Source organism: Peromyscus leucopus, chromosome 5 (assembly GCF_004664715.2).
Source record: "Peromyscus leucopus breed LL Stock chromosome 5, UCI_PerLeu_2.1, whole genome shotgun sequence".
NCBI classification, from domain to species: Eukaryota; Metazoa; Chordata; class Mammalia; order Rodentia; family Cricetidae; genus Peromyscus; species Peromyscus leucopus.
Window position 1 is genome coordinate 89,378,368 of NC_051067.1, and position 26,256 is coordinate 89,404,623.

General features: G+C 41.7%; 1 protein-coding gene across 2 annotated transcripts in view; it reads left to right on the top strand.

Annotated features, from left to right (window-relative positions):
- Window positions 1–9,397: 9,397 nt before the first annotated feature.
- The window catches only part of Usp38 (ubiquitin specific peptidase 38), a 33,790-nt gene continuing 16,931 nt past the window's right edge, over window positions 9,398–26,256 (top strand). Inside the window, exons 1-5 of one of the 2 annotated variants that reach the window (XM_028881766.2) lie at window positions 9,398–10,570; window positions 11,966–12,101; window positions 18,608–18,737; window positions 21,394–21,495; window positions 24,270–24,428. In XM_028881766.2, coding sequence (XP_028737599.1) covers window positions 9,889–10,570; window positions 11,966–12,101; window positions 18,608–18,737; window positions 21,394–21,495; window positions 24,270–24,428 — 1,209 coding nt within the window. In that variant the 5' untranslated portion in view covers window positions 9,398–9,888. Of the gene's footprint in view, window positions 10,571–11,965; window positions 12,102–17,848; window positions 18,267–18,607; window positions 18,738–21,393; window positions 21,496–24,269; window positions 24,429–26,256 lie in introns of those variants that run through there. The other variant, XM_037206145.1, reaches the window with a different exon arrangement.

Sequence of the window (26,256 nt, forward strand, 5' to 3'; positions counted from 1 at the left end):
TGTTTTCTCGATGACAGCCATTTGACTGGTGTGAGACAGAATCTCAAAAAATTTCACTGATGGCTAAGGATGTTAAACACTTTTTAAGATTATTTACTGGCCATTTGTATTTCTTCTGTTGAAAACTGTTTGTTGGGAGGCTGGAGAGATAGCTCAAAGGTTAGAAGCACTGGCTGTTCTTCCAGAAAACCTAGGTTCAATTTCCAGCACCCACATGGCAGCTCAAAACTGTAACTCCAGTTTCAGTGGATCTGACACCTTCATACAGACATATATTCAGGCAAAACACCAATACACATCAAAAAAAATTTAAAACAAGAAAACTGTCTGCTCTATTCATTAACCCACTCATTCATTCATTAAATGATTTGATGTTTTTATTTTTATAGTTATTTATATCTAAATACTAATCTGGCCACTGGTGTGTAGTAAGCAGATTTTTCGTCATTCTGTAGACTGTCTCTACGTTCTGGTGATTGTTCCCTCCACTGTACAGTCATTCCTGCACTTATGATTATTTCCCGAGTTGTTGGGGTCCTTTCCAGAAAACCCTTGTATATGCTCTACCTTGAAGGGTCTCCTTGGTGTTTCCTTCTAACAGTTTGTTTCAGGTCTTACAGTCATTGACCAATTTTGAATTGATTTTTGTGCAGGGTGGGAGATAAGAATCTAGTTTCACTTTCTACATGTAGAAATCCAGTTTTTCCAGCACCACTTGATAAAGAGGCTGTCTGATCTCTAATGTGTGCTTTTTCAAGCTTTGTCAGAAACAAGGTAGCTGTGTGGGCTCATTTCCGGGCCTTCTGTTGAAGGACCAAGCAGACGCCATAACAGGCTGCTCAGTCTTCTCTCAGAGATCAGGCCTCAATTTCAGTTTCCTGAGACTTAAGCAAGCAGTTTCTGGGAGGGCCATGAACAAAAGATAGTCCTTGCAGTAGCTCCCTTTCTGCACGTACTCAGTTGTTTACTGTCTGGGACCCCTCACCAACTCAGAGCTACGTGCATGGGTCAAGGACAGAGCCTGGACCACTGAGCCAGCCCCTACAGTCAGTACATGCTAGGCCAGCCAGCCCCCATGACAGCTCAAGGATAGAGCCTGGGACTTGTCCCGGACAGCCCCCAAAATGATAATTGTAAACCCCAACCAGTAAGTTCAAAGGTTACATACTCTCACCCAATTAAAAGAGAATAGAGACCTTCTGCCACGGACTGGCCCACCGGGAGTACCATGACGGTAGGAGAATCAGGGCTTGGGTAGTCAGGAAGGCAAGGATTCGGCGACTGACAGACAGACAACACACTCAAAAGTGGTTTGAATCTGCTGCAATTTTACTCCTGCAAATCAGTAGTTTATATACAGAAAAGAAAACTATCAAGTCATACAGGGAACAACAAGAGCTTGGCAATAATTCAATTACATCATCTTTAAAAAAAAATCAAGCACACAGTTACTAATCGGCACTAGACATATCCCTTCACTCACAAGAACTTTATGACCCAAAGATCAGTCTGTGTTTTATAAACTTAGTACAGTTTCTAGACTTGTGTAGGCTTCTTTGCGGTTGCGGCTGTGTCCTTCATCTTTATCTCAGCCGCTCGCTAGTTTATTATGCACTTCTACTTTTCTGGTTCTCATGACCCATTTAGCCAATTTGTATGCTGCAGATCCTCCCTAAGTATTTCTTCAGTTCTTCACCATATATCTCTTCTAATATAAAACCTTTTTACCTACTGGAATATGGACACTTGTACTTTTACACCTGTAAGGGGAAGGGGTTCTGCTGTAGTCCTTAAGTTTTCTATGCTGAACTTCCTCAACAGAGGGGCCCACCATCTGCCTCCTATGAGATAATGTTTTCTGCCATAAATCACTTTAGTTAGGATTCCTAAAGGATTCCTAGTAGGTGAGTGTTCATTCCCTAGAAGTGCCTGAACTATTATACTTTCTATTATCTAGTGGCTTGAGGCTTGAGGTCTTTAAGGAATAGTTCATTCTGCCACATCTAAATAAGGTCCATGTCCAGCTTCCCCTTTCCTCCACAGTTCACAACCCAAGAATTCATTAATTTTGGCTGTGTTTTATAGATTAATTAGAACATTATCAGAAAAGCAGTTATACAGAACCCATAGCCCAGAGAGCTCATGATCCGTGAAGAATGGAGAAGGAGGCATAACACGGGCACTCTGCCAGGGACCTCCAGGGAGCTTAGTCCCGTGGGACATGTATCTCCCATCCGCTATTATTGACATAATTGTTCATGTCACACGGACGACACTGGAGTTGGTGTGGCAACCTTCAAAAATAAAAATAAACCAATCCGAGTTGCACCTGTGCAAAACCCCCAATGCCCCCCAAACGCCCTGAAGGGCTTGCGGTTTTTTGCCTTTAAATAGCTAACCTTACAAAGAAAGAGCGAGCTCCTCCCAGCCTCACTGCTGTGAGTGAATGTTTTGGACCGAGCTTCCCTGCTGCGACTTGTAAACTTAAACAAAATAAACCTTGCTGTTGCGTTCTGGACATCCTCGGTCTTCAGTGGTCTCTTTGGGGTCACAATCTGGGCATAAGACTGTCTCATTAATTTATATGTTTGTTTATGTACCAGCCCTAAAATCTCTATTGCTATAGCTCTGTTAATATAAATTGAGATAAGATACTGTAATGCCTCAACCTTGCTCTTCCTGCTTAAAATTGCTTTGGCTATATGGAGTCTTTCAAGCCTCAATATCAATTGCAAGACTGTTTTCTTGTTCTGTGAAAAAAAAACAGCATTGACATCTTGACAGAGGCTGCCTAGAGTCTGCAGAACTCTTTTGGTGACATAATCACTTTCACATTGTTCTTCTAATCAGTGAGCAGGCAGGTGGGGGGGGGGCAGGTCATTCAATCTCCTGCTGCCCAGCTTCTTAAACTGTGGCTTGTGACCCCATACGGAGTCACATAACTAAACAGGGGGCAGAGGTCATGAAAACTTTGGCAAGAGTAAAAAGATTTCTGAACATATGGCCAAAAATAAATTCAAACACTTAATAAGGATAGGGTGTTTCTAGCGTGTTTGCCTGTGTGAGATAACAGCATCTTTTTGTGGCCTTATTTCTAAATACAGAATATGCTTCAAACTTCACATGTGAATGCCATCCCAACACACAGTGCCAGTGGACACTGCCTGAAACAATTTCAAGACTATTCTATGTTATCAAGTTTTTACTGTGTATACTAAATTCTTCGTTCTTATACAAACAATGATTTAACTATGGAAAATGAAAATTTTTAAGTTTTCCTCCTATCATTCATAAGTAGCAAATTATATCTTAGTGTTTATGTTAAAATGGATTTTTTATTTATATATATGTACGTATGTATGTATGTATATATGTATGTACATGTATGTGTAGGTGCATGTGTGGTGCACCTACATGTGTGTGGGCATATGTGTGGTGTGATTTCTCAAGAGGGTGAGACAAGATAATGAGTTCAAGGAAGTCTGAATATACAGTGAGACCCACTCTCAAAAAGGACAAAAGAGAGATGAGAAAGAAGAAACACTCTCTACTTATTTATTTTCTGCTTAGATCTGTAAAGTAGAACATGGCTATATGCAAAGAAAACAAATAGACAGGTCTCATTAATATTCATGATCTCTAGCTTCAAATAGGGCCCTAATACTGTCTAGGAATCATATGAACCACATCTAATTCCTTTTTCATTTCTTTTAAAAATATTAATTCATTTATGGGGAGCGGGTAACACAGCACATGTGTTGGGGGGGGTCAAAGGACAACTTTTAGGAGTCAGTTCTCTTTCTACCATGTAGGTTCCAAGGACACTGGGTTTTTGAGACAAAGTCTCTTGTAGCTCAGGATGGACTCAAATGCACTCTGTAGCAGAGGATGACTCTGAACTCAAGGCCTCAAACCTCCCCGGTGCTGGGTTACAGTGTCTAACACCACATGTGGCTCACAACACAAACGTAAGGTCGGTTTGCGTCTCAGTCTGGCCTTTCCCTGAATTTTAAGATGTCTTCAATTTCTAGATCTTTCTAAGTGAGTTTCTTTCTCTACTATTCCACACAATGCACACACAAAAATCAAACAAAAAAGCAGCTTTATTACAGTTATCCACAAAGAATACAAAACCTGTAGCATTACAGTTATGTCAATGATTGGCTTAGCCTGTTTGCACTTATTTTCTGACTATAAGATACAGAAGAAGATAGCCGGGTGGCGGTGGCGCGCGCCTTTAATCCCAGCACTCGGGAGGCAGAGCCAGGCAGATCTCTATGAGTTCAAGGTCAGCCTGGGCTACCAAGTGAGTCCCAGGAAAGGCGCAAAGCTACACAGAGAAACCCTGTCTCGAAAAAACCAAAAAAAAAAAAAAAAAAAAAAGATACGGAAGAAGATCCTTAAGTTAATGTACTCGTCTTTTGGTAAGCATCACTCAGGGTGCTAAAAATTTCATATTTCTGAGCTCTACCCCAATTTAAAATTCAATTGACCTCTATTTCAGGTAATAGACTGACTTAAAATCGGCTGTTTTTCAGATAAGAGCAAGAATAGTCTACAGTAGGGGAAACTGATTTCTGTTTTGTCCCCCATGGCTAACTCCCAAATCCATATGTTGACTTCCTCACTTCCCCTCTGTGTGATCATATTTGGAGATAGAAACCTTTAAAAGATAATTAAATGTGGCACTTATCTAATAAAACTAATGTTCTTTTGTGTTTCTTATTTTTGTTTTTATTAAGCCTTTTAATTTTGTTTAGCATATGAAATAGGATCCATCATGACATTTTCACACACACACACACACACACACATATATGTATGTGTGTATATATATATATATATATATATATATGAGAGAGAGAGAGAGAGAGAGAGAGAGCATATTTAACCCCCAGGACCCTCCCTTGGCCCTATTCCTATCCCCCTTCCTCCCCACAAACCATTGCACTTCTGCTTTCGTGTGTGTGTGTGTGTGTGTGTGTGTGTGTGTGTGTGTGTGTAAATAAAATCTCTTTGGACCCCTTCCTCTCCCCAGATAGTCCTTCTGTTCCTATGGACAAGAGAGAAAAGAGTGGGATGAGAAAGAGTAGGAATTCTTCTTTCTCCTTGCACACAAAGAGAAGTGTTCATATGAAGACACAGCAAGGTGACAGACAGAAAGAGGTCTGCCGGCAACCTGACTTTAAACTTCTAGCACCCAGAGCTGTGAAAGACTACATTTCAGTTGTTTAAGTCTCCCAGTGTGTGGTACGTTGTCATGGCATCCCACGCAACCTAAGATAAGTCTGTCTACACTTCTTCACAATCAGCAATTCCTTATTACACAAGGGTACAGCCCAGACATGCTGGGATCTTTATTACACAGAACTCTTAACTCTTTTTTAGCTTAAGGATGAGTAGAAATAAGAACTTTTATTCTTGGCCACCATAACTTATCCATACATTGTTCTTCAGTTATATATAACTAGATAAGGGCGAAAATTCAGTTAGTTTATTATTTCTGCATAGTCATGTTTACATTTGTCTCTTGAAATATGATTTGGAAAGCTCCAGCACCACTGTTTCTAAATATTACATGCTGTGGTTGTTTGTTTGTTGGGGAGAATAATACAGAGTGCAGCAGAATCACCTAATCATAAGCTCTGACCGCTTACAAACTAAGGCTGGATATGAGAGTGGGAGGTCACTTGTCTTTTTATTTTGAAGTTGATTACAAAGAGTTACAAACACAGAGATCCTTAGAACCCTTCCTTTCATTCCCCCCAGTGTTATACATCTTACCTAAATATAGCACAATATAAAAATTAGGAAGTCGACACTGGCATGATGGATGTATACATGCATGCATGTATGTACAGTTGCATGCCATCTTATCCAGGTATAGAACCAGTCCATTAGTCAACTGTGTTCTACACTTCAGTCATTCCCATCCTCCCCTACCATCCCAAACCGTAACAACCACCCGTCTTTCATCTCTAAAAATATTTCCTGACAATACTATATAAAGGGACTTAGTGTATGACCTTGGAGACTCCCTCTTTAGCTTGGAATAATGCTTTTGACATCTGTCAAGTGGGTATGCCTATCAATAGCCTGTTGCTTTTTCTTGTTAGTATTCTGTTTTGAATGAACCAGTTTATTTATCCAGTTTAACCATTCCATTGATTGCCATTATTGTTGACTATTACACATAAACTACTGTAAACATCTGTGTATGACTATTTTTATTTGAATATAAGTTCTCACTTCTCTGAAATAAATATAGTTCAACTACATGGTCATGTGATAATTACATGTTTAATTTTGAAAGATTTTTAAGTTACGCATTTATGTCTTATGGGAGTGCGTATGCACACTTCAGTGCAGGTGCACACTGAGGCCACAGGCACTGGTCTCTCCGGAGCTGGAATTACAGGCTTCTGTGAATGAACCAATGTGGGGACTTTGATCCAAATGCTGGCAGTATGCACTCTTAACTGCTGAGCCATCGCTCCAGCCAACATGTTTAATTTTAAGAAGCTGCCGAGTAAGATGGATGTGGAGAAGCATGCCTATAATTCTAGTACTTCAGAGTCTGAGGCAGAAAGACTACAAGTTGAAGCAAACCTGGGTTTATATAATGAGACCCTGTTTTAAAAAGAAAAAAACAAACTACCAAATAATTTCTCAGAGGAGCTAAACCATTTTGTATCAACACCAATAATATCTATTTTCTCTGCATCCTTGCCAGAATTGTCACCAGTTTTAAAGTTCTAACAAGTATATTTTGGTACTTCATGGTTTTACTTTGCATTGCTTTGTGGCTAGTGATACTGAGTATCTTTTCCTATATGTACTTGCCATCTGTATGCCTTTTTCAATTAAATGTTTCATGCACTTTGACCATTTTTAGCTGGATAACTTCTTTATATATTCTTCTTACATCGTTTCACATACCTGGACTGACCTATATAAAAAAAGATAATGCCAATCTCCTGATACTCCTGTATCTACCTCCCGAGTGTTGGTATTATAGGCATGTACCACCTTACCCAGTTTACCAATTGTGAGGTCTAGGGCTTAATGCATGCTAGGCAAACAAGCACTGTGATCTCCAGCCATAACACTTAGCTTTAAAGTGTTAAGTTCAGTGGCAAAATATTTTCACACTATCATACAATCACCAGTGCTGTTCATTTCCAGAACTGTTCATCTTTCTAAGTAGAAATGAACACCCTCTAAATAAACACCCTATTTTTCTGTCTCTGTTAACTTGACTATTCTAGTTAATGCACACACATGGGATCATACAGTATTTATTGTTTTGTGAGTAGCTCATTCATTTAGGCTACTGTGTCCAGTGTTTGTGTATCAAAATTTCATTCTTTTAAGGCTGAATAATGTCCCTTTGTATGCATGCATCACATCTTTCTTAACCACTCATTTCTTCATGAATAGTTTTCACTTGTGGGTCATTTTAAATAATGACTCCAGGAACGCTGATATATTGTAGTCAACTTTTAATTCTTTGAAGTACATGCCTAGAAGTGGAACTACTCTATGCTTAAATTCCTCATGAAAGTGCACAGTGGCAAAGGCAGGTAGGCCCAGCGTTAGAGAGGTGGGAGGCAGGAGGAATCAGTAAGTCAACACTCAACTAAGCCTTTCTGAGGGCAGCCTGGGACAGAGGCAATAACAAATGCCACAGTTACTTTCTTTTGCTGTATTTGTTTTCAAATGTAGCAGGAAAGACAAACAGACTTTTCTCTGTCACTTTATCTTCTACCTACCTGAAAAAAAGGCGTTTGAAAGCCATTCCTGGGTCTAGATCCAACCTCTTTTTTCCATCTCTTTGCACAAACTGAGTCCCCAGTTCCCCTTCACCCAGGTCCTGATGCCTCTCAACTGCTATTTTTAATATTATGAAAATGGATGTGTTAAATATAGATGTGATCATGTTTGCAACTTAACAAAAAAGAAACATTCCGGCAAAATGGAAACAAGCCACCTTTTTTTTCTATTAGACAATAAAAAGGTATATAATAATAACCAACAATGTCTGGTTTCACAGATATTATTAAACAAGTTTGAAATAAGCTATAATTAGGCAACATTTTCCAAAGTGAAAGCCTGTGATTAAAGTTTTTGTTTGTTTCTGTACAAGGGGGTCAAATCCTGGACCTTGTTGGATACTTTTAGCACATGGTCACATGCCCAGGCCTAGAGTTTAAAATCGTTTTGAATCTTTGGGAGTGAACTTGAAAGGGCACATGTATGATGACCGCATCTGTCCTTCCTTGCCGTAAAAGATCTTTAATGTTAACTTTATGGCATCATCGGTTTTCGTTCTGAAGCACTCTTATGCAGGCCCATACACGTACTTTCATTCTCAGATTCACACTCCAGACTACCTGAGGCGCAGCTTACACTGTGCACAGGATACAAAAGCTGACGAACTGTATTTTTACCACAGACAGCCTCGTTTCGAATCATCGCTCAATGTCTGAGCAATGGTTTCATGGGGAAAATCCAGTCACTTAGGCACTGGAGCATGTCTTGACCCAACAAGAAATCTTTTGAAAGATTTCTCAAGTTTGTTTGTTCTTATACTTTTCTCACTTCCTCACTTCTCGAGTTTCCAAAACTTTCTCAGACACAAGATTTTCAAATGAACACACTTCCTCGAATTTTCAGAAGCACCGTGACCCAGATTGGGACAGGGTAAAAGGTTCCTCCATCTTGTCTCGGCTGGAGCCATCCTTGGTTTAAGCTTAAACCGCCACCACCACCCCCTTTTCTACCCACCGAGAAAAGTCCTGTACCCAGTCCTGTCCTAGAATCCCGGGGAAACGCCCCGGCTGACTGCAAGTTTGGGCTTCCGTTGAGCTGCTTGCTTACTTCCCCCTGCCAGCTGCAAACAAGGACGTGGTGTAAGGTACTGCGTTCTTTGCCTTTAAAGCTCCTGTAAAGTGCGTTCGGCCGCTCCGTGACCAGTGCTTGTCTCCGGGCAGTCGCCAGCGGCCTAACAGACTCTCGATCCGGTCGTGCTCGGTGCTGTCCGCGTCTCTAACCAACACCGACAGAATCGAAGCAGGGCGACAAGAACCTCAGAGCGGCGAGGTCCCCTCGAGAGTGTCTGAGCGGCTGCTGCGGACGGCTGCCTGTGACGCGCCGCTCCTTCTCCAGTGACGCGGAAGCGGCCGCCCGGCCCATTCAGTGCCGCGGCGCCTGCGCGTCAGGGAAAGGGGCGCGGCCTGCAGGGGAGGGGCGGAGCTAGATGGGGCGAGAGGCGGGGGAAGGGGCGGGGCTAGAGGAAAGTGGGTCGAATGTAGGGGAGGAGAAAAGACCGGAAGGAAGTGGGTGGGGCGAGGGCGGACCTATCTGGGGTGCCTCGGAGCCTCACTTCCTGTTTGCCGGTATTTCTGCTTCCGGGTCGGGGGTGTCCGCCGCCTGCAGCTCCTCTCGCTGGCTCTTCGCGGTGCTCTCAGTGACAGCGCCTCCTGACTCAAGCCGGGGCGGCTTTCTTCGGCCCACCCGCGGGAGCCTGGCCGCCCGCACCGTCCCGGGACGCGGAGGCGCTCCTCACCTTCCGGCTCAGCCTGGGGGCCTGCAGGCCCCTGCGCCCGGATGCTGAGAGGGGCCGCGGGCCCGGCGAGGCTGCCGTGTGCGGGCCTCGGGCGCTGGAGGCGGACCGCAGGGACCCGCAGCCCTTAGGCGTCCCGGCTCGCATGGGCCCGCCCACCCGGTAGATGTGGCTGCGGAGGCGGCGGCGGTGGTGGCCGGACCTGCTGCTGCTGCTGCTGCTGCTGGGCTCCAAGTTCACCTGCGCCGCGGCGCTTTGCTGCCCCCCGGGGCTGCCGTCGCCCGCTCTTCCTCCCCTGGGCCTGGCCTCGCAGCGTGGCGACGATGGACAAGATCCTGGAGGGCCTGGTGAGTTCCTCACACCCTCTGCCCCTCAAGCGGATGATTGTGCGGAAGGTGGTGGAATCCGCGGAGCACTGGCTCGACGAGGCGCAGTGCGAGGCCATGTTTGACCTGACGACCCGCCTCATCCTGGAGGGCCCGGACCCTTTCCAGCGGCAAGTGGGCCACCAGGTGCTGGAGGCCTACGCGCGGTACCACCGGCCGGAGTTCGAGTCCTTCTTCAACAAGACCTTCGTGTTGGGCCTCCTTCAACAGGGCTACCACTCACTGGACAGGAAGGACGTAGCCATCCTGGACTACATTCACAACGGCCTGAAGCTGATCATGAGCTGCCCGTCGGTGCTGGACCTCTTCAGCCTGCTGCAGGTGGAGGTGCTGCGAATGGTCTGTGAGAGGCCGGAGCCGCAGCTCTGTGCCCGACTGAGCGACCTTCTGACGGATTTCGTGCAGTGCGTCCCCAAAGGGAAACTGTCCATTACCTTCTGTCAACAGCTGGTTCGAACGATAGGTCATTTCCAGTGTGTGTCCACCCAGGAGAAGGAGCTGCGGGAGTATGTCTCCCAGGTGACAAAAGTGAGTAACTTACTGCAAAACATCTGGAAGGCTGAGCCCTCCACTCTGCTGCCTTCTCTGCAAGAAGTTTTTGCAAGCATCTCTTCCACAGGTAAGGGTCGTTATTTCAGGAAATTATGCCTTGGAAATCCAACAACGTGTCCCAAACACACTACACTTTCTGCCCGAAAACATTCTCTTTGGGGGGACTGGAAGGTGGGCAAGCATATTTTGAGTAAATCCTCCAGTAAGAGGCATTCGTGATGAAGAACAAATCTAAACACCCTTATCCAGAGTTTTATTCCACTTCACTGCCTTATTCAGAATCCTGTGTTGTAGCCAAAAGGTTGCGGATGCCTAAGTCCAAAGACCTTTGTCACTGAACAGGTCACTCAACTACGCAGCCTCTGCTCCAGTTTTGGAATGCTTACAGGCTGACAGCCATTATGAAAAGCTTCTAGTCATTACTGACTAATAGTCTCATGTGATGCTTACCATATTATTATTACTGTATGTAACTTCACCTTGTTGAAGTTATTTTTCTGTTTTTCAGTGTTCTCATTTTTTTTAAATCATGGGTGGTGCACAATCTATCAAAGTATTGTCATTTTCACCCCACAACAGTCTATGTCAAGAGATCCAGGTAGCATGAAAACAGGAAGTATGACAAGGGCAATATGACAGCTTAGGGAGATGCTTGTCTTGTCTTTATCAGGAACTGCATCCTTAGAAACTTGAGATGGTTTAAAGGACTAAGAAAACACTTTGACCTAAGAATTTTGTCTATGTGTCTGTGCTGTCCTTGGAGGTGCTTTAAAATCTGTCAGTCAGACTGAACTTGTGAAGCTGTCCTCTTTTTATCTTAACCAGAAATGAAGATTGAGTTTTTAAAGCTCCTGTAATGTAAAGCATTTATTATATACCAAGTACATTATCTTCCCCTTCCTATAATTTTACTTGTAGTTTGTCATAGTTGTTAATTTCTTTTCCAAGTCTTTAAACTGTAGTAGTGAAGCTGGCTGTCTTAATGCCTGATGGTCTATATAAGCAAAGCTAGCCCCCTTCATCTTAATGTCTACTCAAGATTTTTTAAGTCTCTCTTAGAGTAGTATATTGCCTACTATAATATTTCTTAATTATTTTAGAACCTCTGACATGGAAATTAGAATGATGTCTGACTGGTTCTATATTTTTTCTGATTACTGCTTTTCAAAGCAGTATCTAAGCCCCCCCAAAAAGTAACATTAACAATGAAGTAGCTGTTGACTAAATTTAACAATAGTTTTTATAATTCAGCACTGTTTCTATAGAATGAGTGATCATTGCTATTCACTCCTAACCTCTCTTTTCTATGATGTAATTTTTTCAATTTAGAGTCTACTCATGAGATACAGTATAACAACTTCTTCTAGCACCTTTACTACAAGTGTGTGTGTGTGGTTTTTTTCCCGTGAAGTACTACACTTTGAACCTCTTTGCTGTATTTGTCTTTCTAACTAAAAACTAGATGCGTCCTTTGAGCCCTCAGTCGCCTTGGCAAGCCTTGTGCAGCACATTCCTCTGCAGATGATCACAGTCCTCATCAGGAGCCTGACCGCCGACCCGAATGTGAAAGATGCAAGTATGACCCACGCGCTCTGCAGGTTCGTGGATGTTTATACCTGACGATAAGTACAGGTCTGAGGAGAGACTCTTCTGGCTGAAATGGAAATCATGAAATAAATTTGTAGTTTCTCCAAATTGATTAGCATGACTTACCTCTTTATAGTCTCATCTGAACTTGTTTGCTTGGGTTGTTTTTCTAGATTCTTTATTCCTTAACTATTTTCTGCAGCCTTCCTGGGTGGGGTGGTAGTTGTTATCGTTATTTGGTTCTGTTCCTCTTAGCTAGGTAAGGATTTTATTTTCTCTTTCAACCGTACTCCATAGATGATACCTTTGCACTTGCCTCTTTGGATTTATTTTATTTTATGTGTGTGTTGCTTTTGTGTATGTATGTGTACCCACATGCATGCTTGGTGTCCGAAGAGGTCAGCTGCAACTGGAATTATGGATGGTTGTGAACCCACTAGGTTTGTGCTGGCAATTGAACCTGGATCCCCTGCAAGAGCAGCACGTGCTCTTAGCTGCTGAACCATTTCTCCAGCTCCTACCTTCGCCTCTTTGGAATTTTTTTTCTCCCTTATCCATAAATGGATGAATTTGGCCCGATTCAGAATTCTGGTTTGATAGCTGTTTTCTTTTAACATTTTGAAATTTATAGCACACTGTTGTTGGGCATCTACTGTTGCTGGTGGAAGCTGTGGCTAGTGTGATTGTCAGGTGTTTCTGATAACATGTTTTTCTTCTTATCCTAAATGATCTGCAGTCTCGTGTCCCATGTCTAAATATAAATAGATTTGCCCTTTGCAACACCTTTATGCATTCATGCAAAGTGACTTGCTGAAGCTGGGCGGTGGTGGCACACACCTTTAATCCCTGCACTCAGGAGGCAGAGGCAGGTGGATCTCTGTGAGTTTGAGGCCAGCCTGGTCTACAGAGTGAGTTCTAGGAAAGGTGCAAAGCTACACAGAGAAATCCTGTCTCAAAAAGACAAACAAACAAAACTCCCAAAAAAAACAAAGTGACTTACTGAGCACTTAACAAAAGTGTCAGGCAGCGCTCAAAATACCCTGAGTAAATTGATAAAAATATATACTTTCATGAGCTTCCTTTATAGTCAGAGAGCCCAACAGTAATGTAGCAATAATCCACTGATCCGGCACTTATCCTGATTTTAAAAATGTTAAAATGTGTAGTAATGGGTGCCGTCGTTAGACAGGCCTGGCTTTGTTGTCATACTGCTGAATAATCAAAATTGATTTTGTTTTGGATTTAAATTTCATTTTAGAATATACAGTCAATAATTTAATATGTTAAATGATAATAAGTATTTATTGAGAAAGGTAGACAAGAAGAGAGGTAGGCTGTAAATAAGTGGTTTGCAGTTTTCAGATGGCTGAAGGAAGGTTCATTGAGGTGACTGTGTACTAAAGTAAAAGAGAAAGCCACGCCGTGGCTCTTAGAGGGACATACCAGCACAGACAGTATCTGACTTAGGTGGGCTCAGTCTATGATTTCTCAACTTGCTGATGGTGCCAAAACAAGCATTCAATAGAAGCCATGCTTCGGATTTTTAATTCTGCTTTCCTGGGCTAGAGTATGGAGTATGATACACTCTGGAAATGCTGGGTAGACACAGGGAGCCACAGCTCCGAGTCAGCCGCACAAGCAGGGTAGCACCCAGTAGTCTACATCGGACTGGGTTGCTAAATCAGGGTATTTGGTAGGTTGTTGTATGTAGTTGAGGCTTTACTCCTTACGGTCTTTACCACTTAGAAAAGGTTTCGAGCACTGTCCTAGTCAGGGAGGACCTGCCTTGTCCTAAAACCTGCTCGTTCTCCTCTGTGACGGTGCCCAGCCATGGTGCTTGTTCCAGCTGTCGAGTTCTGCGTTGTCATGACAGTAGTGGTTTCTGATTGAGCTCGAACTTTCTCCTGTTTCTTAGCTGCTTAATTTGTTTCTTGAGCTTTTCTAGCTTACGTATTTAGCCTGGTTAAATGGGAGGTGAGGATTACAGTGGCTTCTGTCTCTGTCATGACAGTGACGTGAACTGAAGTATTTTATGTTGAGCACTCAGAAAGTGCCATGCTCACTAATGCTACTCTCTATAACACAGACTCACTCTAGCTTCTTTGTACTGTTTAATTAATGGAACCAGTTAGTTCATCTGTGACTTGTGCTTCTGACTTCTCAGATCACAAATCTAGAAGCAAGTATAACTCCATTCTTTTTCTTACTCACTTTGATTAATATCACTAAGTCCTTTGAATTCTGTCTCTACCATTTGTGGAAATCAAACCTGTTTTGTTACAGTAGTCTTCTAGTTGGTCAGATGTAAATATAGTCCAAGAACATGGATAACATTCTAGTATGAAACAGGCCAGCAATCAGTGAAATGATGGTGATTGGGGTGCAGTGTAAGCAACTTCTGACAGAGAAAGATTGGCCTCAGCTCCAGGTGTCTGTTGATACAGAGAAACCCTAATCTGGTCTTGCCTCATCAGAATTTTCAAAAGAAGTCTGAAGTCAATTTGCATAAAATTTCCTATCTATAAAGCATTGGGTCAAGGAAGACTGAAGCTGGATGGGGTCCTCAAGATGCCTTGTAGAAGTGAAAGTTGGTTTAGTTTCCATAATTTATGATTAACTCTGTTTCATTGCTTTTCACAATATTGCCTGTTTTAATGTTATGGTTTTAAAACTTTATTTCTTTGAGCTGTAGGAATAAATGCCATTACTTGTAGACACTAGACTTCAAAGTATTAGATGGAAACAACGCAATCAGTGAAGGAAAGAAGGCTGAAATACAAAGGACTGCCACCATGAAGATTCAAGTATAAGCCAGAATTGCAGTGTCTGTTCCAGAGCATAGTGCAGACATGGCTAACACTGCTTGGTGATTGTTGACAGTTTCCTGATGACAGTTGACAGGTTTCCCGGCTTTTCCTTCCAATTTGGGGCAGACAGCAAATCTGACCACAGCGTTCTTGGTACCTAATGCTGTACTAGCTATAGAGTGCACACTCAAATACCTGTCTCATGAATGACTTCTGTCTTAACCTGTTTAGGCTGCTATTTAAAAAAAAAAAAAAAAAAAAAAAAAAAAAACCTTAGACTGGTAATTTATAAACAACAAAAGTACATTTTTTATGGTCCTGATGGGTGAAAATTCTGAAATCAAGACCATGGACCCTTCCACATGTTCTTATGTGGTGGGAGGTGCAGGGGCACTCCCCTTGAGCATCTTTATCAGAGTACTCATCCAGTCTTAAGGGCCGTCTTTCATCATGGCTTTAGTGCCTCCCAAGGCCTCACTTCTCAACTTAGGCTTAGATTGAAAGATGCAGAGACTCAGACCATAGCAGGTGGAAACCATTTGAAGATGAGAAGCTAGAAGAGGACTCAAGGAGAAGGCTGATTGAATAAGTGATTAACAATAATCAAGAGCCACTGTCAAGTGGTCAATACTCCTCCCTCCCTCCAGTCGGTCTTCTCCTAGACTGAGATGAAGTTCTGGCCCCCATGCATTTGTCCTGCACTGGCAGTGCCGCTGTCCACAGGACAGTGAGTCCACAGAGCCAAAGACGGACGGGGCTCACACTACCTCAGTTCATGTCATATTTCCACTTCAACAAAAATACAGAGCTGCTGCTGTTTTTAGCTTACTCCATTAATTTTAATTTAACAGTATCTCAGATCTTTTATTTGGGGGGAAGAGGAGAACAGGTTGAGACTCTAGTCTAGCTCAGGCTGGCTTAGAATTTACCCTATGACCTAGCTATCCTCAAATTTATGGCAGTTTTCCTGCCTTTGGCTCTTAAGTGCTGAGATTACGGATGAGCCACAGGCCCTGCTCATATCTTTCTATTTTAGATTGCTCTGGGTAGCTTTATATAGAACTTCCTCAGTACTCAGATTCCTCCACAGTATTCTGCATTGTTGGTACTACAGTGCATTTCTATTTCTTATTTATTTATTTATTTATTATATTTCTATTAATTTTATTTATCTTTACCTTATGGGTGGCCATTTACGTTGTTTGCAGTTCTACCATGTCATAAACATTGGGAGTGAGGGCTGCATACTGCTGACAAAGCCCAGGGCCTTGCCTTGCACATACCACTAAGGGATGTTCCCAGCATGAGGATACTCCTGTAGGTTTTATTGTTTTATGTTGCCTTTTTTTTTTCCTTTGAGACAGAGCCTTTTTATTTTTTAAAAGATTTATTTATTTGTTTATTATGTATACAGTGTTCTGTTTGCATGTATCCCTGCAGACCAGAAGAGGGAGCCAGATCTCATTACAGATGGTTGTGAGTCACCATGTGGGTGCTGGGAATTGAACTCGGGACCTCTGGAAGAACAGCCAGTGCTCTTAACCACTGAGCCATCTCTCCAGCCCCAAGACAGTCTTATTATGTTCCTTTTCTGACCTCTAACTTACAGAGATCTGCCTGCCTCTGCCTCCCAAGTGTTAGAATTAAAAGCGTGTGCCACCACACACATGTACCACCATATCTGATTTATGAAGTGCTAGAGATCAAACCCAAGGTTTGTGCATGATCAACCAACGAGCACTCTACCAGCTCAACCATGTACCTGCCCTCAGCTGGAATATACTCTACAGATATAACAGCTACAGATTTTTCTGAAAAACAGCCCTGCAATAGTTGGATGATAAAAGAATAGCTAATAGTAACTAATTCAATGACTTGTAACCATTATTGTTGGAAGAAGCCAGAAAAAGAAGAAAATAAGTAAAATTTATGTGAGGAATGAGGGGCAGTTAGTATGCATTGTACTTGGGACCCACACTTCATACTTTTTAGAACATTTAAATCTGAAAAGTAAAAAAACATCATTGTGCACTGCTATAAACCCAATACTTGGAAGCCTGAGACAAGAGGATTTCTACAAGTTTAAGGCCAGCTTGGGCAACAGAGTGAGACCCTGTCTTGTAAGCCAAAAGAAAAAGATTGATAATGATGGTATTCCAGTCTTAAGATAGATAGTTATAAGATGTCGGTGTCAGTACTTTTGACTTGGTTAACATGGTCACAGTTTATATCCTCAGTATTTATATTTGACATTTTGTGCAATCAAGGTGTTTATTGCTGGACTAACAGGATGGCTCAGTGGGATAAATGTACTTGCTGCACAAGTCTAACAACCTCAGTTCATTCCTTAGAACCCACGCTTTGGCCTCCTTGTGTGTGTCAAGGCATGCATATACACACACATGCGCACATATCCATACTCACACAACAATAATAAACTTTTTTAAAAGATGCTAATTGCTAGCCGGCTGGTGGTGACGGCGGCACACGCCTTTAGTCCTAGCACTCAGGAGGCAGAGGCAGGTGGATCTCTGAGTTCAAGGCCAGCCTGGTCTACAGAGCGAGGTCCAGGACAGGCTCCAGAGATACACAGAGGGGCTGGAGAGATGGCTCAGAGGTTAAGAACACAGGCTGTTTTTCCAGCACCCACATGGTGGCTCACAACCATCTGTAATGAAATCTGGCTCCCTCTTCTGGCCTGCAGGGATACATGCAAATAGAATAGTGTATACATAATAAATAAATAAATAAATCTTAAAAAAAAAAAAAAAAGGTACACAGAGAAACCCTGTCTCAAAAAAAAAAAAAAGATGCTAGTTGCTCTTTGGGTTTGTATTTGGTGGAGGATTACATTCATGATGAGTGTTTCCAGTGTTATTCATTTAATCTTCAGAATGACCCTATAAATAAGTAAATTTATAACCTATAGATAAAGAAATTAAGAAAGAGAAAATAAGGTAGTTTGATTCTCCCAATTAATAAATTGTGAATTGAGATTTTAAACCAGTTACACTTCAGAAACCTGAAGAGGTCTTTTTCTTTACTCTTTATTAGTATCTAATCCATCTAAGTAATTACTTCATTGGGTTACATAAGCATATAGCCTGGCTGCTTTCCAAAGAGTTGTATTAGTCTTCAGTGTGCTATATATCTAGCTTTAGAAAGAGGTCCCATCAGAACCCATATTACTTTGGTTTTTTTCCACTGAACTGGCTCAATATTTAAGAAAGGAAATACACAATAATGTAAAATCAGGTCATTAGTCAGTGTTTTTTATGATTGGAAGTTTTCTTCTGTTGTCATTGTGTGTAGGATTTTGAAAGAGGTGGAGACACTTGCACCAGGATACAGAATGTAACCTCTTTAATGGTATGTTTCACATTTCACTACTTAGCAAGAAGCAAAATCTTGGTTGATATTTATACATCTTAGTTCAGATGTCTGATTTTAAACTCCTCTTTTAACAGTTGAACAAGTTCTTGATATCCCATATAGCATCCCATTTGAAATTTTGTAGTTATGAGAAATGATCATTTATCATAAAGTCTTTTATGAGAATATATTGAATAAAGAAACTGTCAGCTTACAATATTAGAAAGTGCTTGAAGACAGGCACTTTGAGTCACAAAATGAATGATTACCTATTGTAACTCTTGCTACTCCTGACTTGTTGTTAAATACTGATAATTGTGTCTTCTTTCACTTTTCAGAATGATTGACTGGCTGTCTTGGCCATTGGCTCAGCATGTGGATACGTGGGTGATTGCTCTCCTGAAAGGACTAGCAGCTGTTCAGAAGTTTACTATTTTGATAGACGTTACTTTACTGAAAATAGAACTGGTGAGTAGAAGTGGATCAGCCCATTGGAGTGCATAGACTTCTGAATCTGTTCCCAGTTTGGGTGTCGCTTTAAGTAAGTTTTAGGAGGCAAAAGCCATTGCAGTGTAGGGATAGTCAGTTGAAATTAGTTTGCTGTTTTCAGACATTTAATGTGAAAACACAGTCCACCTATTAGCTTTTTTGTTTGTTTTTCAGGTTTGTTTCTTTGTTGTTTATGGTTATGATGATATTTGTTTTTATCTTGTGCTTTTTGAGACTGTCTTACTTTGGAGGTCAGGATGACTTCCAGCTCACAGTCCTCCTGCCGTAGCCACACAAATAGAAAGCTTATAGGTATTTAGCACCATGCTTGACTCCCATGAGCTCTTAAGTCCAAGTCACCAAACTTGTAGCACTGTGCTTTACCTAACTTCCTTTGAGCCTGTGCTTCCTCTGTTACTAAACAGGACACAATTGGTCGCCACATTTTTTTTTTTTTTTTTTTTTTTTTTTTTTTTTGGTGGGGTTTGGTTTTTCCACAGTGCTGGGGATCAAGGTTAGACAACTTCCACCCCTGATCCACATCCTAAGCCAAATCATTAAACACTCATTAAAACACCTTTTTTTTGGTTTTTCGAGACAGGGTTTCTCTGTGTAGCTTTGCGCCTTTTCCTGGAACTCACTTGGTAGCCCAGGCTGGCCTCGAACTCACAGAGATCTGCCTGGCTCTGCCTCCCGAGTGCTGGGATTAGAGGCGTGCTCCACCACCGCCCGGCAAAGATTTATTTATTTATTATGTATACAGTGTTCTGCCTACGTGCATACTTGCAGGCCAGAAGAGGGCACCAGATCTCATTACAGATGGTTGTGAGCCACCATGTGGTTGCTGGGAATTGAACTCAGGACCTCTGGAAGAACAGCCAGTGCTTTTAACCGCTGAGCCATCTCTCTAGCCCCCCAAAACACTCTCTTTACTTAATTCCAGGACATTGTGCTCTCGTCTCTTGTCTTTTATTGGGGTATCAGTCTCCTTCTACATTTCTTTGACCCACTTTGTTCTCAGTCCATACTTACTGCAGCAAGTGTTCTATACCATGCAGTAATCATGGATGCTCTCTCTGTAGCTTTAAATAAGGCTTCCAAATTATGCCTGAGAGATTTATGTTTTATTTCATTGTTTGCCCTTGAATTCCATATCCATTTTGTCTGTTGGTAAGAAGAGACACTGTGACCAAGAAAAACTCTTATAAATGAAAGCACTTAATTGGGCCTTGCTTACAGTTTCAGAGGGTCAGTTCATGATCACCTTTGTTGGAAGCAGACAGGTATGACTCTCGAGCAGTAGCTGAGAGCTTTATATCCTAATAACAGGCAGAGAGGCAGGGGAGAAACACTGGGCTTGTCATGGGCTTTGAAACCTCAGAGCCCACCCCCAGTGGCACACCTCCAACAAGGCCACACCTCTTAACCCTTCCAGTCCTTCTCAAGCAGTTTCACTCCCTAGTGACTAAGCATTCAAATATATGAACCTTTGATGGCTGTCCTCATTCAAACCACCACACATTTATTCAAGTATCTAAATTCAGCTCTTTTTCTTTTCTTTCCTTTTTTGAGGGGATAGGGGTGTTTTGAATTTTGTTTTTGTTTTCATAAAATATTTATTGCAGCAAGAGAAAGCTAAAGTACATTCCAAAAACATAGGTACTAACTAACTCAAGAAGTGAGTAGCCTGTCAGTACTCAGAAATATTCAATTCAGCTTATCTACAGTCTTCTGATTTTTACCCCCAAACCTGCTCCTCTCCCTCTGATACATAGCTGTCAAATAGCTTCCCCTCTCTTACGCCTTAGTCTTTGAAGCAACCCTTATATCTTTTTATTGCCTCAGCTATTGTCCTACAAATTCTAACTCTTTTTAAAATATACCCAGAATCCTACTACCACATTTAACCAGTTACATCACTGTTACCTTGTCCAAAGTTGTCATCTTCTCTTGTACTGTTGATTTCAGTGGCTTCCTTGCTTCTGCCTTTGGTTCTTTATAAATGTTGCACAAGGGCTCCATTTGCTGGCTTGCTTATCCCTTCTCCAGATGCTCTCACCTTCACTTCTCACTCGAGTGACATTGTCCTTTGTTGTCTAGCACACCAATCTGGAGGACCTAGGGCCTTTGCAGTACTGTCTGCCCTCTTTCTAAATGTTCTTGTCCTAAGTGTTTGTGAAGCTGATGTCCCTTCAGTTTACACTCAGATGTGACCTTTTTCCTGGGGCATTTTGAACACCTTCTATAAAATGACAGACTCCCTTGCTACCCAGTGTTTCCTGGTCCCTGTATTCTGCTTTGTATTTTTAGCATGTATCGCTGTTACTACTTTTTGTCATCTTCTACATGTCCTCTAACCATAAGCCATGCATGACCTACAGTACCTGGAGCAATGCCAAACAATCGTAGAGAGTTGTTTGTTTTTTGTTTTACTTAGAGTTTTGAGAATTGTTTAGCTCATTAAATTCTCTTTGATTTCAGTCCTGTTATATTTCCTTTCTCTCCCCCAAAGTCTAATAATGTGCTATGACAGGGATTTCACGGAAACAGGGGACATTCACATAAAGGACCGTCAGCCCTAGGGAAGGGTTACTGCTTCTCCTGTCAGCTCTGAGGGTGCTGTCTCGTTCTGCAGGTTTTTAATCGACTTTGGTTTCCTCTTGTGAGACCTGGTGCTCTTGCAGTTCTCTCTCATATGCTGCTCAGTTTTCAGCATTCTCCAGAGGCATTCCATTTGGTGAGTATGATAAAAGCTGTCTACAAAACACTTGTCAAAGGGCAGCTCACATTGCATGCATAACAACGGAAAAACTGTAGGCTAGCTTTGTAGTAGTTCATGTAACTTTGTAAATTCTTAGCAAATTGAAGTTGTGGAATACCCTGGAAAAGAATATGTTTTCAGAAAGTTTTGTGTTTCACCTACACTGGCCCACGCATGGCCATTGCCAGCAACTGGAAGTTACTGCTGTACGCGAGCTGTTGCTGCAGGGTGCCTCTGCACGTCAACAGTGCAGCACCAGGGTGACAGAAACTGCTGGTGATGGCACTGGAAAGCACAAAGCAGCTGAGTCCTGGAGTTGGGACCTTTCCCTCTTTCTCAGTCCACTAACGCCATCTGTAACAGCAGTCCCAATTCTCCCTGCCACCATCTGCTCGCTGGCTCTGATTGGATTGCAGTTGTCGGTGACTGCAGATGACGAATGACAAAATGTTATTTGGGAATCTGTCCATTTCAGGAAACTTGACATGGTTATCTGCGTTCTCCAAGGTCTGATCGCGTTTTACAAGAGTAGAAACTCAGCAGCAGCACACAGCACCTTAGAGATGTCAGTGCACGGGACAAGTCAAGTGCAGAATGAGTTCACGCCGCCTGGCTGTGCTCAGCTGCAGGCCATAGCACCGTAGGCTCACATGGGCTGCCCAATGCCTCTTCCTCTGGGGAAACCTTGGCAATAAGTCATTTCGTTTTATGTTTTGGATAAGTGCTTTCTGTAGTCATTGTTCTCATTGTGGTGAAATTGATGGTTTATCAGCCAAATCTCAATTTGGGGCTAATTTACTAGGCATCCAAACAAAATGCTCCAGAAGAGAAAACATTTGTTCCTGTCTTTTGGCACCATCATGTACAGGCCATTTGAGCAAAGGGTTCTTTCAAAGTGCATCGGGAGTTGTTCTGCATACAGAACCTGAGACACCTTTAGTTTCAGAAGTATACATATAGAGTATCAGATTGTGATTAATAACTAGTTGAAAAAGTATTCTGTCCCAATAATAGCCATTTCTGTAAAATAAAATGTTTCATTTTGATTATAATATCTTAAACCTTTTTCATTATATGAGTTGGCTTTTAGACTGATTTTAAATTAAAGGTCATTGTATTGGTTACCAGTATTAAATATTCAAGATTTTTATCAGTAATGAGCATTAAAATTTTTCAATTTACTTTTATTTCCAGTTTCTTAAAATAATAGATGTTGCCGGGCAGTGGTGGCGCATGCCTTTAATCCCAGCACTCGGGAGGCAGAGCCAGGCAGATCTCTGTGAGTTCGAGGCCAGGCTGGGCTGCCAAGTGAGCTCCAGGAAAGGCGCAAAGCTACGCAGAGAAACCCTGTCTCGGAAAAAAAAAAAAAAAAAAAAAAATAGATGTTTGATTGGCTTTATTTTTGGAGCAGCTGTTTTGTAAATGAGGATTTGGTCTAATCTAAGGTATCATTCCTGTGCTTATCAAACAATATAATCCTGATATCTGAGCACAACTTTAGTTACATATGTAAGTTATTTCAAAGACTTTCTTGAAGTACACATTGCTATGCAAAATGTATATATAATTTTTTTCAATTGAAAATTTTGAACTCACACTAGATGGAGCTCTTTAACTAATTCTAGTTTGGTTTTTTTTAATGTTCTGTTAAATAATCTGGTTGGGTTGCATGTAACTCAATAGTAGAGATCTTGCCTGGCATACACAAGGGTGAGGCTTGAGCCACAGTACCCCAAACAATTTTTTTAAAAACAAATGATCTAGTCAACAGAATAACCATAGCATTTTTCAGCTGATGGTATTTTTTCAATGCAACAATGACTGAAACTTCTTTTTTTTTTTTTTTTTTTGGTTTTTCGAGACAGGGTTTCTCTGTGTAGCTTTGCGCCTTTCCTGGAACTCGCTTTGGAGACCAGGCTGGCCTCGAACTCACAGAGATCCGCCTGGCTCTGCCTCCCGAGTGCTGGGATTAAAGGCGTGCGCCACCACCGCCCGGCTGAAACTTCTTTATTACACTTAGTTTGTATTTTAGGTGGACTGTATGTGTACCATGGCATACATACAGGAGTCAAAGACAGTTTATGGGTGTTGGGTCTCTTGTTCTACCATGTGTGTCTGAAAATTGAACTCAGGTCCTCAGGCTTGTTAGTAAGCCCTTTACCTACAAAGGCCCTTTTTAAAAATTTATTTTATTTATGGTGGGTGTGTGTGTGAGGGGGGGTGGTTACAATGTATGTGTGGAAGTCAGGACAATTTGACAGTGAGTTCTCTCCTTACACCATGTAGGTTCCAGGGATTGAATTTAGGTTGTCAGGCTTGGTAACAGACACTTTACTGCTGAGCTGAAGGAGAAGCATATTAAATTAAATTACAGGGGCTGGAGAAGTGGTTCAGCAGTTAAAAGTGCTTCACCAGAGGACCCAAGTAGCTTATAACCACCTGTAACTCCAGCTCCAGGGAAATTCTACACCCTCTTCTGTCCTCTGTGGACACCCACACACATGTGGCAGACATTCATACAATCACATATACACATAAATAAAAAATAAATTTTTAATGCAGTTACAATCATGTGACTTCAAAAACTAGGTTTACCTTGCTAGTCTAACAGTGTGTGACTTCTTTAAGAAAAAGCATGACTAAATATGCAGAAAAGTGTGTGCTTATCATGTAACAGTTGCATTCTGTCTGTAGGCTGGGGAATGTGCTGTCAACTTGTGTGAGCAGAGTGCTTGTCTGTTTCTCTTCAGATTGTCCCTCATGTAGTTAACTTGGTTCACTCCTTCAAAAGTGATGGCCTGCCTTCCAGCACAGCCTTCTTAGTGCAGGTAACAGAGTTGGTGCACTGTATGATGTATCACTACTCCGGATTTCCAGATCTCTACGAACCTATTCTGGAGGCAGTAAAGGTATGAGAGCTTTGTATCAGTCCTGTGAGCTGCACGAATGTAATGGACAAATCTGGGGAAATGTATTCTTGTACAGTAATAAACCGCTTTTAAGATGGTGGTTTCATTAATGCCAGGGCATGATCTCGAATTTGACACCACCGTTCTAAATCAGTAGGCACATCTCTTAGTTCTGTAGTGCTGTCAAGTAAAAGGTGTCACTCTGAGTTTATAAGAGCTATTAAAGAGATTGGTTAGTGACAGTATGCTGCATCAAATGCATACAGACGTGGTTTCGCATCTCAGTATCAGAAATATTAAACAATTAAATCCATCTTGGAATCAAGGAAATACTTGACTGATTCCCTACCATTTTGGTTCTCTTTTGTGTTGTAGACTTCATGAATGTCTATATTTTTTATAATTGTTACTTAAATTATTTGCCTTGTTTTTCAAGTTCTTAAAAGGCAGGTCCTAAAAAGTGTTGATTCTGTCTGTGTTAAGGAATGGATGACTGGAAAATCAGAGTATAGTCAAAGAATTGGAGAACTTAATTCAGCCAGACTTAATCAGAAGTTACTAATACCAATTCTAATCATGTTATGAATGTTGAAAATATAATATATAGGCCCCATTGCCTTACTACCCGTATGTGTAAGGGAAATTTAGAACGTTGTTTTCATATCTACTCAGCTAATTCAGACTAAGAACACAAGGCTGTTAGGTCTATGGTGCTAATATGACACTGCCCTTTCAGAAGTAGATTACGTACAGAAGCATTTGCCATGGTCATAACTGTTTGTCCTCACTGCTGCCATTCTATTGACCGACACTCCTCAGTTTTCCAGTACTCTCGGCCCAAGGAAAGTGTTTTCTACCAGCTGTCAGTAACCCCCCCAAAAAAAGGGGGGCAGCTTAATTTGCTATTTCAAAGTGTTAGTTTTCTGTGGTGTAAGCATTAGATGGTAAGCTCGGTATAGAAAAACGAATCATTTAAGCCTAAGTGGATTTTCCAGTGTTCCTTATTGCCCATTGCTCTGCTCAGGCATGAAGTCATTTACACTTAAATTTCTATTTCATTATTTCCTGCTTTACTAAGAAAGAAGACTGTATGTAATAGTGATTTTCCTTTTTTATTCTTTTTTTATTTTTGTGGGGTTTTTTTGTTTGTTTGTTTTTTAAGCAAGGTTTCTCTGTGTAGCCCTAGCTGTCCTGGAACTCACTGTGTAGACCAGGCTGGCCTCAAACTCAGAGATCTGTCTACCTCGGCCTCTGGAGTACTGAGATTAAAGTATGAGCTACTGCTTTGCTGCAGTGGTGATTTTCTAGATGGCAAACATGAGGTTGAATTTTACTTTTCACAGTCCAAGGTCATGCTAACCTCACTTTTTATCTCTACTCTAGGCCATCATTTCTAAGGGTTAGTCCTGAGTGAGTAGTGAACCAGAATTTCAGTACAAGTAATTGACATGTGATTGGAATTCCTGTTGACTTTAAAGTATTTTCTGACAGCATGGTATCTCATGCCTGTCTTCTCAGCACTTGGGATACTGAGGCAAGAGGACTGCTGTGAGTTCAAGGACAGTCTAATCACCGTTGTGATGTCAAGGCTAGCTTGGGCGACAGATTCAGATTTTGTTCTCAAAAAAATAAAGCCCCTCAAGGTTTTAGGAGACATTTATTTCCCATATCTATTACTTTTCTGGTTGTGATGAAGTTAGTTAGTGTCAAGAAACCATAAAAAGGAGGAAGGATTCTTTTGATTCACAGTCTGAGGGCCTACTCCGTCCCTGTAGGAAGTCATGGTAGCAAGAGCAGCTCTTGGCTGTAAATCGAGAATCGTCCACCC